The 20853-nt window shown below is 43.8% G+C and overlaps 1 protein-coding gene across 9 annotated transcripts in view; it reads right to left on the bottom strand.

Annotated features, from left to right (window-relative positions):
* Nucleotides 1–20853, bottom strand: part of Ten-a (tenascin accessory) — a 422894-nt gene that overhangs the window by 76158 nt on the left and 325883 nt on the right. Inside the window, exon 1 of one of the 9 annotated variants that reach the window (XM_070304913.1) lies at nucleotides 1568–3610. The exons of the other annotated variants lie outside the window; for them this stretch is intronic. Coding sequence (XP_070161014.1) covers nucleotides 1568–1623 — 56 coding nt within the window. The 5' untranslated portion in view covers nucleotides 1624–3610. Of the gene's footprint in view, nucleotides 1–1567; nucleotides 3611–20853 lie in introns of those variants that run through there. 9 annotated transcript variants of the gene reach the window in all.

Raw genomic sequence — 20853 nt, 5'->3', positions numbered from 1 at the left:
GCATGCCGCGCTGCATCTCCCTCCCATTGGTGCGCTCTTCCTCGGGGTCTCGCCCGCGACGACAGGATCCGCCGGATTACGGCGTGTGTGTTTTCCACGAGCCGCGGCGAACCACCGCTCGCTAGTGCTAACGCGCGCGCGGATTTCCGGGCTGCTTTGATCGCTCTTGGGGCCAGAGTGCGGCATGCGTGGATTTTCTAGTTCTAAACGTCGTTACCTTCCGCCTGTTCGCTTTGTGTCGCTCGCAGTTACGGGAGACAAACGTTCCCCTCCGTCATCTCGCATATTTCGCGCGCTTATATCGAGGTACGGATGAAGGGACGCGTTTCGAATAGAGCCTCGCGACGTTTCGGTGTAAATGCGCGCTGTAATCGTGAGCTTACAGCACACACACTGTCGGGCCCTGCTTTGCGTTAATTTTAATTACGGGACACTGTGTGTGAATTTATGCATCGCTTTGCATACTTCACGGGCGTTACCGTGGAAGAATTCGGAGAGTTCTCGCTCTAAGAACGTGCTCGAATGCAACGCGGTAACGCACGGTCGACGACATATTTTACTTGCGCTCGTTATCGCGTGGCAAACAGGTTGTTGGGCGTTATAACGCAAAGTCGGAAACTATGCTCTTCGCGAAAGCCGGCTTCTGAATATTTGCAAGAAACAACGCGGCTATTCCTCTCTCATTCTCGTCGCCTCGTTAGTGTTCGCTCCGTCTTCGACCTTCCGGTCGTTCGGTATCGATCGTCGTACACGAAGCGCCTGAAATGAAGGCGCGGTTTTTCAGCTTCGCGTTCGTCCACGATAACACCGAGAACGGTGAAGATTGCGCTGGATATTCCGTATTTATTGTAACGAAACGCGCGAGTCTCGAGGTTCGACAGTTTAAGATCCGTGACGTGGGGGAGAACGGACGGCACGTCGAACGAAAAATAAAAATAAGAGAGAAAGGGTGTAAAACTTGTCAAGTGTGTGCTGGAATCTAATACAGTTTGCAGTATACTCGAAATATAGTGAACTTTGATCAGTTCACGTTCGAGGGATGGAATTAATAACGAGTCGTTTCGGCGCACATTGATATCAATCGATACAGTCAATAATATATAGCGTCGATTTAAAATGGCAAGCTTGAATAATAAATACGAATAATGTAGTCGGATTTAACGTAATACTTTAATCATTTTTGCAATTTGCAGAGTTTGTCAAGATAACAGTCGTTGAAAATAAATTGACCATCAACCTTGATGTAATCGGAATATTATCGAACGTATACGAAATCAAATACGTCGCTTTAATTTTCCAAGTAAATAACTTGAAAATGCAAATAAAAATATTTAAGATGTGTTATATAATTTACTTGTGTGATGGAATACATTTTTGAATATTATATAATAAAAACATAAAGTAAATAGATTGATTTATAACGATTTACATCACGATTTGACAGCTTAAGCCAATATTAAACTTCGACCTTTGCGTATAATATAATTGATCTATTTCGGATATATATTATATTACTCGCGTATCAATCATCAGCGCATCAAATCTCAGTGTAGAAAATATCTCTTACCGGACATGACGTCGTGGTAACGGCGGCGGTACCGGGCTGTGAAAATTATCCATCATCGAGTACGCGTCGTGCTCGATGGATTTGTGATCGAGGCTCTCGAGATGATCGAGACGCAACAGCTCGGCCTCCCGTGGCGAGTGGAGCTCACAGTGGGCTACGTGGAGCAACGGTCTCAGGGAAGAACCGCCTTCGCATCGTTGCTGCCGCGAAGGCGGCCTCGCCACCTGACGATCTAGACCACCATCCGCAGCGTGGTGTTCTTCACCCCAGACCTCGAATTCACCCGCCGCCGAATAATCACCGAATCCGCCGTTGCCCTTCACCGTTGCGCACTTCGTGGTACCCTCGAGGGCGAGTCTGGGGCAGGAGGAGCCCCTGGCGTTCTCGCGTAGCTTTTCCTCTTTCCGACGATATTTCACGAGGTATTCCTTGGTCGGCAAGGAAAACGACAGGCTGCCACGACGGTTGGATCGTCGGGGTGTCAGATTTCTGGCGGGCGCCGCACAATCGGCATCGAAATTTCGCGACGAGACACTCGTCGATTCTTACGACGAGGATCAAGGTACCTACGATCGCATGTCAAGTCGAGTTATCGTGGAAAGCGCGAGATACGTGACAATGTCGTCGTCAAAGTAACGTTGATCGAACTCGCTGCAGTCACGTTTCACGAGTTCATTGATTCCGGATATTTACGAGTGAACGCTTGGCGGGCTTGGCTCCGTAGGGACTCAAGTCGGACGGGCACGGGAGTCGTTTAATGTTAAACACATTCCACGTCTGCCGTGGAGCAGGAGACGTACAAGTGCAAGAAGGGTGCTGCAGGCTGCAGGCTCCGTGCGGCCGGCGGGTACGACGACAGGGGGAGAAACTCGCGTACGCAAACTTTGTTATCGATCTGTCAACGCCAGCGAGAAAGTTCAACTTCCGCCCGCGAGCGATGTTCGACACGGCGATTCAGTGTATACCGAACTTGGAGTCGTCGACCCGCTTTCCGCGATCCCTCGCCGACACTCTCGAACGTGTTTCGAATAACGAACGAGCGATATGTCCTCGTATCCGACCTTCGTCCACCAACGTATCGTATATAAAATCGTGCTCACGACACTCCACAGAAAAAAATTAAACACCACTATCGGCCGATTGTGTAATTTCACCACCTAGCCACCTCGACGTTGAATCCCGGAGACGTGCCGACCTATCGTTTCGAAGATATATAATCGAATGGCTTTCAATCTGATGCAGCCGCACACAATGAATTCCGACGCGCGTTCAAAGGGAGCACGCTCAGCGCGCAAAGCTCACATCGGAGAATTCAATCTGCACGTTTCGGAAGACCGCGATCAATCGGTGTGCTGTTCTCTGTGGACGCGCCGCGCGCTCGCAAGTATTCCCTTAACTGCGAGCGTTGTCGATATGCTCAGCTGCGTGAAAACTAATTGGCTCAGCGAAGCGAGAACTGCACGCAAATCCCGCTTCGATGCGTAGCGTGAACGGACTAGCTCCAAAAATTCCCGGGCTTTACGTGAAACAGATGCAACGGGATGACAGATCGTCGGGGATGTCTTCTTCTCTCTATAGGTTCTCCCGTAGCAACAGAACTTTCGCAATGGTACTCCGACTTTCCGCAAGATCGTTTCGAGCGGTTTCCTCCGAGCAATCCACGTAGTTGACTCTATGCGATTCCAAAGTGTCACGTTTCAAAAGTTTCCAACTGTTTGTCGGTCCTCCGAAACTTCCAAAGTAATGTACTTGTTGACTTTCGCGGAAGAGCCGTCGATTTCTATCGAATCGCCAACAACACGATCGTCCCGTGAATCGTTTACAGTCGCGGAATTTCCAATTTTCACGATCTCGATGATCACGCGTGATTGACAATTCAAAGTCGCGTGCCAGGAATCGAAAAAGATCGCGCTATCTATCTGTCACTGATCGCGACCGGACGCGACGTTTGTTCCTCTCACGCTCGATGACAAACGCGGTCGTTAATCTCGGTTGATGGCGAGGGGGGACACTGCGAGTGGCGAGAGTGTGCTCGCTCTTCAGGATGCCACGCGACCGCGGCAGCTGCGGATCAAAGACTGAAGGCGTCGCAACGCCCGGCACGAAGTGACACTGAACGTCCCCACCATCGTACGGCCGGATTCGGCGCGTGCGCCCACGCGCATCTCCAATCTTCCCCTTTCTCGCCCTTTGGACCACCGACTCCCTCTCGTTTCGGAATCGCAACCCTTGCGAAAGAACGCCGCCACGCGGATGGTGCGATCACTACTCACTGTCAGATGGTCGCGCCGAGCGCGCCCTTGACGATGCGCCTTTCATAAGGGTCGCTCGGGTGTCGATAGCGCGAATCTATTCCAGTATGATGCGTAAGAAGATTTTCCCCCAACTTATTTTCTATTCATTTCTTACATCAAACTGTATATAAAACTATTAAAATATTAAATTTTAATATCTTCAATTTTAATAAACACAACTTGAATTAGGTATTTATATATAAATAAATTTTGTTATAATAACTGACATGTTTTTTTTCCATCATTAAATTAGTGTATTAATCCTCGGCAGAACACATAATTTAGGAAAGCCTAATATATCCTGAGTTCTCTTTCATTGATTAAAATTAACATAAACATACATAAATACATCATATTTCGAAGCAAGGCAGAATACAATACAGGGACAACAAAATACATAACTTATCATATCATATTTAGTATTTGCAAAAACATACCAGTATACGTATTGAAATAACGGAAAGAACGGCAATTAAAGACACGCGTGCTAGATTTAATCGAATATTGCTGCTTCTACTGCTTACAAGTAGAAATTTTCGGGACATTACATATATATGCAGCTGCGGGCACACATAATAGACATGGGCACGTGTAATGCTACCCTTACTACGGCCGAGCGGCGCGATTCCGAGAAGAGAAATAGCGACGCGCGTGCGCAGCAACGAGGGTAGGTGTTAGGGACGCAGTGAAAAAGAGAAAGAGAAATGCATGGTGGTGGAGGATCTCGTGGACGTCGAGTACTTGTATTTTCGATTTTGGGTCAAAGATCATGTCCCGCTGATTTAATACGTCCTTAAATTAGTCTCGACGCCGTAAACGTTTTGCTTATTTTCATCTGTAAACAAGCGGCGTTTTACTTTTATTCATTTTATCGGTATTGATCGATACTAAGAGAAATATATGTATGTATTGAGCGCGTAACGTGATTATTTATATTATGTTATCTATTGATATATTACGTGAAAAAAATATTACGGCAAAAATTTTGTTCATCCAATTTGATAAAAATTCTATTTCTGATGATTTCTAGGATACAATCATCATATTCTATTTATACATATATAAGTAATATATATTGGTTAGCGATATGAAAATAATTCGCGTTGCTTTTATAATTTCGTAAAAGTTTCATAATTTGCTAAAATTGGTTAAGAGTAAATTTCGTTAAAGAGGGCCTTGTATTCATTTGCGTTTTATATTCAGTTTGCTAAATTTATAATTTTCATCATTATAAAATATAATAACGGTTAATGTGATTAACTATTTCCATCGTTATTTCCATTGTTGGTAAGTTAATGCAACAAGTTAAAATAAGTATCAAAGTATTTTCGATAAAGATATTTTATGCCAGATATTTATAAGAATGAAATTTATCCAAACCTTGTTTAGGAAGCTTTTAATAAACATCTACGCTGCAACCGGACGATGATTCCAATTGAATCTTTCACACGCGGAATATTTATATAGGTCAATTCGTTGGTCAAACACATAGTTTCACGATATTTCGATCCTGATAAGTAGGATTCCCGGCATAAACTTATCAACGCGTAAAAATTGTTCCCCCTCATGACATAAAAATAGAAAATAAAAAACTTTTCCAGCGAAAGACTCATTGGCGTAGATCCGCGTAGAATCATCGGACACTTCAATCGTCCGACGTCACTTGACTCCCTCTCATACACGACTCATGAGAGCGATCGGAAGGAAGTTTAATTATCTCTTCAGTGCATCGCGCCGCGGTCGTTGATACTCACTCGCGCATGCGTTCACGCATACACGTATACGTATATAATATACATGCCACCCTCGTGTAAACACACACCTATAAATCCTTCCCTATAAATGTACGTAAAAGCATCCGTTCAATGCGCGCGCACACGCGCTCGCGTCGACGTTTGAGAGATAGAAGAAGGAAGATGGATGGATGGATGGAGAAGAGTTGTTTTATCCCCCGCGCATCCGCCAAAATCCACCGTACCAGCCTACAACGTTTACCCTTTTAGCGACGGCGGCGGTCGCCGTTCCTGCGTTACGACTCACGACGTTTACCATTCTTCGGTGCCCTAAACTACCGCCCGGAACTCCGGAACTCCGGCCTGGAACGCGTGTATGCGGGTGGATTGAACACGGCCGCGTATGATCCCAGGGGCCACGAGCGGGACGGGCGGTGCAGGGACGGGAGAAAATTTGCGACAGGCTCTTTGATGTCGCTTAAACAGAAAACGCCACCTCTCCCTTTCCCGCGTCGTCTCCCGCGCACCTCATGCCGCGCCGCGATATAGGACCTTCCTTCCTTCCTTCCTTCCGTCCTTTGTATACTTTCCCTGCTGTCCCTCCAGCACCTTCGTAAAACGTCGGCTGTCTTTGAATCCTACCCCTCTATCTCCTTCTAGTCTCATCCTCCCATCGCTCGCTCTTATCGTGCATCTCCTTAGTTCTTTAGTCCTGGCTGTGCTTTGTGACGCGACTGCCTGCCTGCTTGCCTGCCTGACGACGATGAAGATATCGTCCGCCCTTCTCCGTGCCATAAGCACTCATTTGTTCTCCTTATCTCCTCGATAGTCGCTTCTCCGCCTTTGGAACGGCGACCTGTCCCCGGACCTGTGCAGGAACATCCTCGGCTTTCTTCCCGTCTGTCGCTCGTGGACGCCCCCGCAAACGATCCGCATTGTACAGGCGGCTTTTAACTGACGGTAGCGAAATAAGGAAATAAATTGAAAGTGAAAGCCATTTCCCAAGGTCATTTGTAGCACGATCGCGAAATCTTATTCAGAATTTTTAAACGTTGTGAAATGCGTTCTCTTTGATATAATTCCTGTGATGTTATCGCTTCGGGGCAGATGGCGGTTTCCTTTAATTGAAATTTTTCTGTTATGGATTTCCATGTCGTTTTCCAGTTATTCATCGCGGTAGACTTTGTACAGAAATGTGTAATACTTGATGAATTGCGTTACTAAAATTTGTAATGCATTTGAAATGTTTATGTATATCTTAATAAAATAATAAACGGTTGATCATGCGGATAATCAATGGAAGAAGCAAGTTATATAAATATTATTTCATCTAATATTGCGATAATAAATTCTTATCGGTCCATCAATTTATTTGCGCGCGTTCTTAATTCAATTTCGAAATTCATTTCTATTATATGTTCGGTATATAAACTGCGTAAACGTAGTCTAATTTTCTTAAGTTTATCCAAATTAAATTTTAGAATAATTTTCTTAAAGGCCTCAAAGCATTGAGAAATCCTCCGCTGTATAATTTCGTATGCGGACAGAAAACACACTTCGCAGCAAAATGGAGCTGTTAATCTTTACACGAATTTGACCTTTTTGTATTTAACAAATGCCGATTGAAGATATTCTACGAATGCAGTTATACATAATCAAGTATTTCGTTATTTCATTTGATGCGTTCTTGCGATATACTTGCCGCAACGACATTACAATATGCCCCAGTTTCGCCATGTATCATACGCATTACGCGCGATAGCATTATGTGCGTACATACGTGGGATTATGTTGCGTATCGTTTCTGCGCTCGTAACATAGCGCAATGCAAGCTTTCGACGAACATTCTACTTGCGCTTCAAAAAGTGATTAAAATACTCATAAACTTTTGTGATTAATGATTGTTTTCTCTCTCTTTCTCTGTCATATTAGAAATAAAATGATAAATAAATAAAATATGAGAAACAGACAGAATTTATAATATGACATTGGAAAAAAGTACTAAGATTTTCAAAAGATTTTATTATTTCTGTAATAAAATTGTAATGTATTAACGTTTCATGCCAATAATAAAATACCTTGCCCTTTCTTGCGAAGCAAGAAAAAGAACACAATAAAAAATGTCGAGAGACCTGAGTTATAACATTATTGTTACGTCGTATGGAGATGAGGGAAGAGAGCGCGACGTCATTATGAACGAACCAATTTTCGACGACACACGTTACATTTCGAGCATCCTCAGTGGGATTTACCATGCTGCAAAGAGAACTCGCAGACGTATACGAGCGTGGAGAGACTACAAGAGAGATAGAATGAGAAAGAGAGGGAAAGAGAGAGAGAGAGAGAGAGAGAGAGAGAGAGAGAGAGAGAGAGAGAGAGAGAGAGAAGACGGCCAGAGGAAAAGTCGGCGGAAGAATGGTCGATTTCATATGAATGCATTCCATGCAAATGCGCTGGCGAAGATAGAGAGTAAAAGGGGAAAAAGTTGCGGTGCGCGGGGAGGCACGGCGATGCGAGGATAATTGGGTGAATACATTTGGGCCTACGGTGTGCTGGCGGAAGAGATATATTCCTCAACCGGGGTCCGTTGTGCTCTCTTGCATTATGCACGCGCGTACGTATGTACGCGACATACACGCGAGAAGACGACGACGCAAACGCGCACGTGCTCGGTTCGAGGGAAACGAGCTCCGCATCGGCGATACGACTGGATCTCATGGTATGGTTCGTGATTTGAAAAAGAGAACGTCAGAGGAAAAAGAGATTTCTGCCGAGGATCTTCCAGCAAGTACGTCGCTCATCGCTCTCGACTATTGTCTCGCCGTGGCGATTGTTCACTTGCGAACGAATGCGATCGAAAGTCGAAAGAATCGTGGAATTTTCGTACATCTGCGGTCAAGGGATGCGTCTTATATCGAGAAATTCCTTTATACGCGGATAAAATAATAACGAAGAGTTTACCTACTTTAAATGTTAAAAACACGGCGCAAGCGTCACTCTATACATTTTTAAGTGGAAAAGGGATTTTGCGTAAAAGTTAATCTTTGAAATATTTTGCATATGTACGTGATCTCTACATTTTTCGCTAAAAATAAGAGGTAAAGAAAAGTGAAATCTACTTATATTTTATTTTTATTGAGAAAATTTAAATGAACATCACGTCCGTATGGAAAATATTTTAAGAACTTTGAGAACTAATTTTTATGTAAATCTGTCTATCAAATAGTGATTAATTCACGAAATATATTGCGTATCAACGAGATAGAATATAATATATCTCTCTCAATATCCATTAGAGACACGCATGAATATAGGGTAAGAAAAACAATTATATGTATATGCTTGTAATTCCTCGGGGATGATTCACAGTCGGTCATTTACCGCAGGAATAGTTTTAATAATTTAAAGAACAAAATGTTAATATAAGAAATATCCGCGCGGAGAATCATATACGTACTCCATATGCCATACAGTGAGTCATTGTATGGGTCATACGATCGTCCATTAACCGCGCATAACCGGCCCTCTGGCTCGCCAAATCGATCCGCGAAGTCTGTCGCGCCGACCTTCGCTCGTTCGCGTAACATCGCTTTGGAAGTACAACCCCGGCGCGGCTCGCTTAATATCATATCCCGGCGGATATTATGATGTCCGCTTGTCGCGCGCGCGAACCGGTTTACCTAGCTCCGGACGAACGGCAGGCGGCATAATTCAAATCAGGCCCTGTGCGTATCGCATTTACCGTCGGCGACGCCGATAACGCAGCGGCGTTTGGCCGGATGCCAATCTTGTTCCCTCGCGGCTATTTCCCCAAGGCCTCTATCTCTCTTTCCAGTTGTACGTCTCTGTCCGGTAGTTCGAAAGACATCGGAAGCGCGAAAGGTATATCGACCGCGCGCGCGCGCGCGCGAGACCATGCACTTATTTCGGCCTCCTCTCACAGAGTAATCTGAGGATTGAACAGATTCGAATCGTCGAATGGGACGCTCACGACAATTTGCCTTCAGATTCGAGTCGTCTCGAATGTGCTCGATACGTTGAGCGGTCTTTGCTTTTTGATTGTGCGCTATGCCAGTTGAAAAATACCTACTTTGCCTCGCAGGCGATACAGAGGATTGCGCGTGTATTGATCTTTTCGAATATATTGTAGATCATATTGTAATAAGATTTTATATTTTTATCAATAGTACAATTATTATCTTTGCGGAGTGATTATGTCAGCGATTGCTTTTATTTATATAACCATCTCCGATAAATACATAATCGACTCAATCGATTCAATTTGATCGCGAATTTACCGAAAAATCACACGGAATGCAACACGTTGCAATCTCCGGATGCGAACGGAAGTTTATTTATGAATTCCATTGAGTCAGAGGTACGTCGGTATATCAAGTTCGATCATCGGGACGAAACGATGGTGCGACTTTATCGCGCGTGGAAGCGCGATAACGGAACGGAGTTCGTGCGGCTGCCAGCCAAGCCGATATGGAGAGATCCCAGCGTTAATGTTGCAGCACGCGGATTTCGAGGCCGATCGGATCTGCGGTGAGCGATCCGAGTCAGCGTCGGCGAAATTCGTAAACTAATAGGACCGACCCGACCCGGGGCTACGACCATTAGTAAATTGAATCGACCATTAGCGGACGGCGGGATACCAGGCGCGTCTCCAGGCAGTCGACTTAAAGGGGATTCCGTATTGTGTGTGTATCGCGTGTAATAACGCGGGGAAGCTGTGTAGGCTCTCTTTACGCGTTTCGTATCGTCCCATCGCACGACTACTCGGCGTGGCCTTAATCTTCTCCGGTGTTCTCCGCTTGCCTTTATACGCAAGCGAGCGTATACGGGATGTAGCGCACGTTCGCGCGTATGCGATCACCCGTCTGTGTCGGTCGAAAAATCGTATGGAAAAATAGGTGGATAAATGTACGTATGTACGTACACGCGCACGCTTCCGGTGAGTATAAAGAGCTGAAGCGAGATCGCGGTTACCGCTGGTGCGCAGGGTGGCTGGGCTCTCTCGTTGAAGCTCTCGTACGAGGGCCCGACTCACTGCAAATAAAGCCTCACTCGCTCAGTTTGTTTGAAACATTGAGCAAACGTCGGTTGTTTAACCGGACGGAGAAGCTAGACAACGTTTGAGCAGCGAAAGAGATAAAGATAGTTGCAGTGGGAGGGAGACGAAAAAAGGAGAAAGAAAAGGAGGGCGGAGGACAGCGAGTCTTTAACCTTCCAACGAGCGTGAATCCGGTACCGAATCTATTTATTGGCTTGCTTCTCTGCGAGGTGCATCGGGGTACGTTCAGCTTGTCGCGACGACTGCCGAAGACGCTAAGACGGATTTACCGGAGAGTAGCTTAACAAAGTTCGCTCGAGAGCGCGACGAGCGAGTCTCCGCCTTATCGGGGACTTGCGTGACTGCGTCGGTTATCGGGCTCTTGGCGGAGTTTACTAAGCGACCTTTTTCGGCAACGATCGCGCAGCGAAACCCGTAACACTCCTTTTAGTAAATGTGTACGTTCGCTGACTTTATATACGTGTAACGCACGACCGCGTTAGAGATTCAGAGATCTCGAGAATAAAGGTAAATGACATTTGCTAAGAAAATCTTTAAAGTCGATTTCACCGACGAATTCATCATGCAACGTTATTCGATAAAATATTAGCGATATCGTAGAACGGTTACAATCCTTACTAAAAAAACCTTTTATAAAGACAAAAAAAATTAGGCATGTTTATCGAATGCGCAAATATGAATTTAAGTAAATCGAGCAGTCAATCACATCAAACGACAAAAGTTTTGCGTTTATACACCGACGAGCTCCTGAGTGCGATGTTGGGTTCGATTCCGTTATTTTTCCTGGGCCCCACTATCGTGATATCTACCACGAGAGAGAAATCAGACCGGCTTTTCTCTCTCTCTCTCTCTCTCTCGCCGCCCCTATATCTCCCCGTGGCGCGATATTGCGACCTAGGGGCGACGGTGAACGTGCGTTTACAGGGTCATCCATCCTACTCTGCGGAGACGCTCCCCTTTGGCGAGAAGTGCGCGACGGTACCACGGGCCCGGGTTATAAAAACGTTATTGTTCTTCTCCACGCACATAGCTATGTGCACGCTATGTCGGCGAAGAATGAGAGAACACTCGCGCGGCCCCCTTCGGGGATCGTAATGCCAACGGATGCCTTTTCGTCTCGAACGTGATGCTCTCTCCCCGCGTGCGCGAGTTTTATACGCGAACGCCTCTCGTTTTCCCGGCGCTTCGCGCGGCCGACGAAATCGATAGCCACGCAATCACATCCCTTGCGAATTGTCCGCGCATCGACGTCCCTGGAGCACGAACAGCCAAAATAGTGCGGATGTTTCGAAAGGCTTCTCTCAAGACGCTTCCCATTCCGCTTGATTTATCTTCTCGCATAATTGACAAACGTGACTGCTTAATGGCTGTTTAATCTCTCGTTTATATACAGTTATAACAAGTTAGCTTAAACTCTGTTTCTGCTAACCTCCTAGACTAATTATAAATTCCGCTTTGACGCTGCCTCAAACAAATTCAATTTCTGTCGGTGTAAACAAATGAATATTTATAGAGAAAAGCGATATGGTATAGATTATAGATATACAAATCGAAAGCATAGCGACACATATGTTGTCGGAATAAAATTGATTTGATTTTTTCATTTAATATTTTCAGAGATGAAAACACGGTTTATGGTGATTTTCTATCTATACGTATATAGGACGTCGCTGTTGATTTTTGCCTAGCATCTGCGTATTATTTCATACGCGTTAAAGTAGAGAGCAAGGTATCCTTTCAAGACGTCTTAACTATGTACCGGCGCCCTGAGCCGGCCTTGCAACGCATTGCTGCTTAACGGTCTGGAAAGCGAAAGACCATTACAAGGAATCACACGCTCGATGACACTCTTCTACTTAGGAAACCATATTAGATCGGCCTGCTGAGTGCTTAAATCACCGCGCGCGATTCCGAGGTGAAGGGTCGATCTGGATTTATGTGCGGTTACCGCGGCCACCGTAAGCCGTTAGAGGCAAACTCGCTTTCCCTCCTGTTACACTGTTGCCATGAAAGATCGGAAGATGCGGAGATTTTTTTGAAGGAGGGTACGCCCTATTGCGACGGGAATATCTAAAACTTCGTATAAAATTTTAGATCTTAAGACAATTTATTATTTGAAATTTCACATTTCTTTCTTATTAAGTTCTTGTAAAAAAAAATATTGCGTGTAAAATTTGTAATATTATTTAATATTATTGCTTAGAAAATTTCTAAAAAAGATATACAATATACGAGTATATAAATTCCGAATTTAACTATTAAATATAAAATAGAGAGAAAGAAAAATATAACTTTTTAAGAAGACAATTTTATAGCTTTCTTTCCATAAAATTATACCGAAACTTGAATATTCCCCGGAGTTCATTGGTTCTGAAAAGATATATGATGCCCTCGATATGATGGCTCTTCCCTAAACTGTTCGATTGCTCGTGTCACTTGGTAAATCGCCTGGAGATACCGTACAAATGCGTATGCGTGACACAATACGAATTACGCGTGTAGTCATGATGCGTTAAGAAATTATATGGGAATTACAAGAGAGTATCGTGTCGATAACATGTGACTGTTTTGTCGTAAATTTACATTAGCATATCGCACATATCTGGCTAGGTGCCACTGAAACTATTACAATATTATACAATTTTGTCCCTAGTTCTATCTCCGATCTCTACGAACGTTGATTGCACGAAGAGGCATTACGAATTAATCGGTAGCTATATGACGTCTTGCTATGTCTTAGATTACGCGGACGAGACGAAAATAGCGCGAAATATCAGTTTTTCAAATTACAGTAACTCGATGAGGATGATCGATCATTGACGTTGAATTTAGCGAAGTTTTAAATTTATTTTAAGACGCCCCGTTGAACTCTGGAACGACTATTACAAAACGCCCCACTTAATATCGATCTAACCACGGTTGTAGACTCAGGAGTTCGCATAAGGGATTTCAGAGCGAGTATTGTGGGATATTCTCGCCAAAGATTCGAGACCGTTCCCAACGGCATAAGTTTTGCGGCGCACAAAAACTGAGGAGGAGCGCTTAACGACAATGAGTATGCAGATAGTATGCCCCGGTTTCCCAGAGAGACGATGTAATTAAGGGTGTCCTTTCCGAGAGCATGGACTGCCATTCGTTTTAATAAGATGAAAACTTGAGTAAAGCGACGCCTTTTTTTTTTAATCGCTCTCGCTTTTCCTCAAAAATTACGAATGTTCCCTATCAATGGCGAACCATGGATAAGTCGGGTCGTGATTGGGTAAATGAATAGCCAATATCGCTTTAAGTGCCGTAATTAGTCCGCAAGGTGATTCGAATGTTTGTTCGGAATCGAGAATTAAGTATGGTTGGAGTTTTTTCGCAGGACGCGTGACCGACAAACGAATGACCTAGCCGGCCTAGCAAAGTATATTATTGAAGACAAAAAACCAGGACGATCAAACCAATCGATAGTTTCTAATTAAAAGCGAAGCAGCGTAAGGATATAAAATAAATCTTGTATGATATGAAACTCGAAAATTTTGCGAATCGTTTCTAATTTTGCGACGATGGAAATGACATTTTTATCTTGTGGCGTTAAAGCGTATTCATAAAATATCTCTTCAAATCTTGTAATAGCTATATGTAATTGTAGCTTTATAAAAAGATCTAAACATAAGATTGTTACACGTTAATATAAAAGAGATGCATCTTACTATATAAAGTACAACCTCTAATAGCTACGTTAACACTTTTATACAAATCTTCGATCTTATAATTATGCGAATATATCGTACATCAACGGCGAAGAGGGAACAACAACGTAACAACGATCCATTACTACAACTATCGTTGTTGTCGTCGAGCAAGGTTCATAACACAATACGGAGCATGAGAGAATACGACGTGGGTGGCGCGCGCGATAAAGCGAGACGAAATACGGCTTTTCATAGGGCAGTGCGCAGGATGCAGATAAAGTTAATGGGATTTTATCGGAACGAGCGGCGCAATCTTAGGTTGCTGACCAGGCTGGACGCGAGCTTGGGGCGAGCCGCCCTTTTCTCTTTTCCCTCTTTTTCGTCCTTCCGTGTGCTCTCGGACGCAATTAATAAAAGGATTCTCTCTTTTTCCATTCTTCCGACGTCCGCATCGTGCGTTGGCAATGGCCAACGTCGGGCAACGTGACGGCAGACACCGCTAATACAATTACGCAGACAGCACCCTATTGGGAAGCAGATGAAGACAACCTGTCGGATGCGTAAAAATGACAATTTTATCTCGCGAAGAATTCAAAGGTCTTGTAATTAACAAAGATGCGCGCGATCGTAAACGTGTACAATTTTTTTTTCTTTTTTCTTCAATATTACAAAATATTAGGAAGAAGAAATATCATGCGGAAAACATCTTCAAATTCAAATCTTAAATTTTAATTAAGTATTATCTTAAACGAATTCCGTGTAAGAGACTTATTAAATCTCTTTACAAAACGAATGAGAAAATAATCAGATTTTTTTAGAAAATAAGTTATGCAATACCATTATCTTTTATGATAATTAATATAAAATATTTCTCTTTGCGTCTTCATATTCCTATAAAAAAAATGTACGACCAATTTCCTAAACTAATCAAAATTATATTAGTTTCAGTTTTTAACGTAAATTATCGTTGTTTACGGATCTTTTCGACAAATCTTCGCCGTTCGGGATAATTAATAGGAGACTCCGAAAATCGGGATTGTTTATTCAAGCAAAGATCGACCGCTACGCGAAGGCACTCAGCTCCCATCATTCGTTTCGGCCCTGGTCATTCGTTCTCGTTGCGTCCTGCAGATTTCGGCAAGGGGTCGGTCGCCCTCGGCAGCGACGATACGGAGGGTTGCGTAATTAATGCTGCTAATATACCTCGGATCTCTCTCGCCGGTTTCGACACTTGCGTCCGCCTATATATATTGAGGCGCGAGGTAATTTTGCGAGGGAGGATGTTAATTGCATTGAACGGTCGTTTCCTTCATTTTGATAGATCGGGCTGCATCCTGGAGTTACCGTCATCGTCGATAAATCCGGAGACTAATATCTTGAGACTGTCCGATCTAATCCTGCTTGGCTAAGAGATGTATGATGTTATGACCGCGTGTTTACTTGGGATCGTTTCTCTTCGATGTTTACGATGTAGCATTCGGTCTGTATCGTGATCTTTCCTCGGATAGAGAAAAAAGACACAGTCTTTAAATCTCGGAAACTAAACTGTGAATCCTGAAGACGATAAATCATCGGATAGATTCCTAAGCGAGGATTAAGTTTATTACAGGATAGCTTAATAAATTTTAATAAATATCATATTTTTCGTAATCTTTTTAAAATAGAAGAGATGAAATATTTATTCCTAATTTATATATTCTGAAAAAGAATCAGCTTTCGAATTTTATTTGGCGGCGCGATGTAATTTTCTTATCCCTTGCGTCTTTGCATAGAAGGTACGTTATTTTGAAGCCCCCCTATTGCGACGGATATTACAAACGCCGTCCGTAAGCTTGACATAAATATAACAGTGTCGTTAACAGACCTCTATCGTCTGTCAACTGTTTCAACGGAGTAATAAAGGGTGTATTAATAGATCGGTTCACGGACGACAGGCTGCGACACCTCGTAACAACGTATCCGCCGCTCGTCGTAACTCATTCGTTTTCTGGCCGGGTCGCTCTCTCTGCTCCAGGGTAAATCCAATGGTGTAGTGGGACGGCGGGGTTACCTTAAATTTCTCCGTAGACATCAAACGCCCACGCCGGGATTACGGCGCCCTGCGTGTCGCCCGGCCCTTCGCGCGTATGCACATGTCACTTCGTACATACATATGAACTATGAATGCGGGCGCATGTCGCGTGTTTTGCCCTCTATTTCTCGTAGCTGTTTACGTCTCTGTCATACGGCCGTCTCCTCGATGTACGCGTACGCCCGTCGCGTATTTTTCCGCGGGGGGTCCGTCGCGCCGTCGGGAAAGGAAACGAGGGTGCCGACGCGAGATGGAGAAAAAAAAGAAAGAGAGAGAGAGAAAATGAGAAAAAAAATATATATATATATATATAACGTATTGATGTATGACGCTCCGTGAATGTTTTCGCTCGATCGACTCCGAGCGCGCATCGATTGGAGCCTCGCGAAAACGAGACGACGAGCATGCCGCGGTACGTGTGTACGGATTGCAGCCAGAGATGCTTCCTCTTCCTTTCCGTCCGGACGTGGAATTACTTTCGCAGCGATAAATCAGGCTCTCCCGAGCCGACGGTCGGCTGACGGTGGTTTAGAAGTTCGGTGCGACGACGATAATTCGCGGACAGATTAACCCACCACTGGTACCGGGACGAATCTGCAACTCTCGGGATCAGGCACGTCTCGGCTAACATGCAGGCATGATCCGAGTTTGGGAAAACTTTGTTCGAATTGAAAGAGAGGGGGAGGGGAAGGAATGTCCCTCGCTCCCGATATATATATATATACGATTCTTTGAATATCGCAACATCAATGCCGCAATTTGCCAGCGTTCGTGTCCATACGAACAATCGTAGGTATATTCAACACGATACGAAAATTGGTCTTTCATAAAGTGCACATTCTTGTAAATGAGCGACGAAATATCGCGATCCTGTGACGTTTCTATGCAAAGTTGCGAAATATGATTTATCCATTACAGAATCCGGGTTAATGTCCGACGCAGGATCGCCATCGCCGGCCCGTAACGACAATTTGCGAAAGGTATTTCATACGGGCGTAACAGCACGTATTTCGATACGCGAGCGGGCGGCGGAGAGGCCGGAAACTGCATGATACAGCGACGTGTAAAGTGCAGGGGTTTCAAAGCGTTATCAAGAGTGCGCCGGCGTTTATTGCAATCTATTCGCACGCGTGACGTGCTTTTAACGCTGCCGGATAGAGTTGTATACATTCATCAGTGTTTTTTTAATATTCACCGACCGAGGCGAGTGAACGAGCGAGCGAGCGAGCGAGCGAGCGAGACGTGTGCGATGCGCTGTTTTTCGCCTTCTCCAGATACACGATGGAATTCCTTTATCGACAGCGACACGGCTCGTTACAACTGGCGATTTGCGCGTGAACACCGCTGTTAAACGACAATCCTCAACGTCGATCGTGTCGTTCCAAGTGAGCAAAATGCATGCCATGCGTCCCGAAGCGCTGCGTGTGCAATCGATTCGTCTACATTCTTTATCATCGCCGGTATCCGTACGCTTTGACGGCGTATGCTACTTGTGACATATGCATTACGGGCTATTGACGTCCGTAGAAACATGCGTCCCCGCTCCTCCCGTCCTTTTCTCCCGAGAGAACAAAGAAGGTAATCGCGCTCTCTTATGTTGAGCATGCTTTCGAGTGTACAAGTGTCACGGACAGGCGAGACATACTTCGTCATACGACGAGATGTACTTCCGGGGATGGGAAGATAGGCAATGGGACGCGCATGCACTACGATCGTTTCCATGGACCGGCTCTTTCAACCGGCTCGGATACCCGAGTATCGATGCTTAAACATCGATTCTCGCCGCTGACGGTGAATATCTCATTCGGGATTTGAGAAGGTATATGTTTTCGTATAGCTAACTTATCTAATACTTCATTCGATACAATAACTTGTAATCGAAGAGAATTAAATATCAATACAATTTCGCATTTCGATCAATTTAATGAATAAAAGTAAGAAAAAAAGTTGCAACAATTTTCCTTATTTTTTATATTTGCACATCGTAAAATACTAAGATTTTTAATTTCTAGAAGAAAGATAATATTGTATTAAGAGATATGTCATTTGTTATTTGACAAGTTTAACATATTACAGCTGTAATTATAAATATTTAAAGAGAATGTTGCGTTATATTTCATTACGCTAATGCGTCCATTTGCCATTCTAAAGCAGGATTACACTAAGCGTAGGCATCTTGTTTCCGGACTCTAAACGGAAAGCTCAGATATCCCAGTGGAAGGATGGAGTTATCGAGTCTCGCGTCCTGTCTTATGGATGGAGTAAGTCAGTACCGGTCACGCTAGTCGCGTTATTACAATGCGATATATAATGGCGAGGCGCGGAAGAGAACGAGTAGAAAATAAAATGAAGAAATGACGGAGAAAACGGAATGGAGGAAGCGGAAAAAGAGAGGAAAAAAGAGACCGGCAGGGAGAGAGATCGAAAGAAGAAAATAGACGAGAGGGAGGCATGGGTGCACGGACCCACCTATATTCTCTCTTCTCTTTCTTTTTCATCCGCGCGAGGAACGTATTATGCGAGCAGATCGAATCGCGGTGGCTGCCCCTTAATGCATGACGCAGCTCCCGAAGGGTGCGCGCGCTGCACCTTGTACCCTGCTGCATCCTGCACACGTATTCGATTGGGTGCGCTGCGTCGCAACGCAATAATATCGCAACGATCCATCACACCTCCATCGTCAATAAAATATCTGCCAGTTTCTACCACCCTCATTCTCTCTTTCTCTCCCGCCGCTCTTACTTTCTCTCTGTTCCTTCATTTTTTTTTTTTTTTTTTTTTTTTTTTTTCTATCCGTTCTCTCCATCTCTTTCCATCTTCCCTCCGTATATGCGCACTTCTCTTCGCGCTTTCATCTCTCTTCGATCTTTCTCTCTTTCTCCCTTTGACTCCAACCACGTATTCGCCACGTCCGCCTATTTATTTGATTTTTTCTTCCTTTCGCTCGTCCTCTCTATCCCATCGTCCTTTTTTGCGCGTCTCATTTTCTCTTTTCTTGCTCGCCGTCTTTTTTCCACCCACCCGTATATTTTTTTCTATCAGCCTTTCCACCCCATACCGCGTCCATTCGTTTTCCCTTCTGTCCTACCGCTATCTCTCTCTCTCTCTTTCTTTCTTGCTCGTGTCCCATGTCTACACCACATCGGAAAAAAAAGCATCCACGTCACGAGGCCGGTCGACTGACTTTTTATTCCTTCGTGGGTCACCGCAGGTATTAATGATTCCGCCCGTGCCCGTGGATCGAGACACGCATGCACGAATCCGCCCGAACACGTGCTTATTTGCGCGCCTGCTGCCGCGAGAAAGCGTGTTCATCGAATGTCAAGCGCAGACACAATCCTCGCATAAATGAGCAGTGAATTGGAATACTTTCGCAAGCGAATACACGAAGAGAATCATGCGATTCCAACAATAGGAAAATTTTAAACTACCATAAATCGAATTTACAAGTTTTGTCTCTGTTATATTATCGATAAAGTATTTAAAAAAACATTTAAAATTAATATAATTATAATATCAATGCGCACATGCAATATTAATAAATAAATAAATGTTATTAAATTTTGCAAAGGATATTTCTGGTTGTGAAAGATATGCTCAGTTTACACATTGGTTATTGCCGGGGTTCTCGCAGCATGTAATTGACATTACAATCGCATAATCCGGTAATTCGAACGAGATGTTATCGGAAATTTAATGAAAATATTGTATATTTTTGTGTTTTTTACAATAAGTAACTATTATTTACAGAGATGAAAAATTCTCGTCTTCAGATTTTTTCATTTACAATCATTTTTATGTCAAGGCTTCGCTAAATGATTCGTCTAGAGTTGCGTGGAAATAACATATCAGTTCTCGCTACTAGCATTTTGAGGAGAGAGCTCAAGTGTTATTGATTTTCTTTCATTGACGTGTGTTAGTTTAACAATTGTTACTGAAAAATAGAACGCAAGATAGAAAAAGCTAGAGTTATTACTCGATTCCGTAGTTTCTAACACCTCCGTATGTATCGATACGACGTATCTCATCTTCTACCCCTCCGATAGAGGATAGAGTGACATGACGAACGGAATAATATTGTCTTTACGAGAGGATCGCGATCGCGGTAATGTCCTTCGGTTCTTCTTTCTCGCCTTCTTTGAGAATTGCCAAGTTCGAGGATGATGATCCCAAAGAAATTTCAATTCATCGTCTAGTGTGATACGAGCGTCTTACTATGCGGATTCAGAAATCTTTGGTAAAACGCACAGAGAAGCGAATAATTTTCCGAGGCACAGGATTAGTAGTTTTTAATAAAATATATTAAGTAAATTGTAAATAAGTATTGAAAATATAAAATGTACAACTCTATCATTGAAAAGATAATGAATGCTTTAATAAAATCATATGCTTAGGAATCTCTTTCTTCATAGTTAAAGATTTAAAACTTCAATT

Source organism: Polyergus mexicanus, unplaced genomic scaffold, assembly GCF_030449975.1.
Source record: "Polyergus mexicanus isolate NDT 795.1 unplaced genomic scaffold, iyPolMexi1.0 SCAF_12, whole genome shotgun sequence".
Lineage (NCBI taxonomy): Eukaryota > Metazoa > Arthropoda > Insecta > Hymenoptera > Formicidae > Polyergus > Polyergus mexicanus.
The sequence above is the reverse complement of the archived record's forward strand: the minus strand, read 5'-3'. Positions and strand labels throughout refer to the sequence as shown.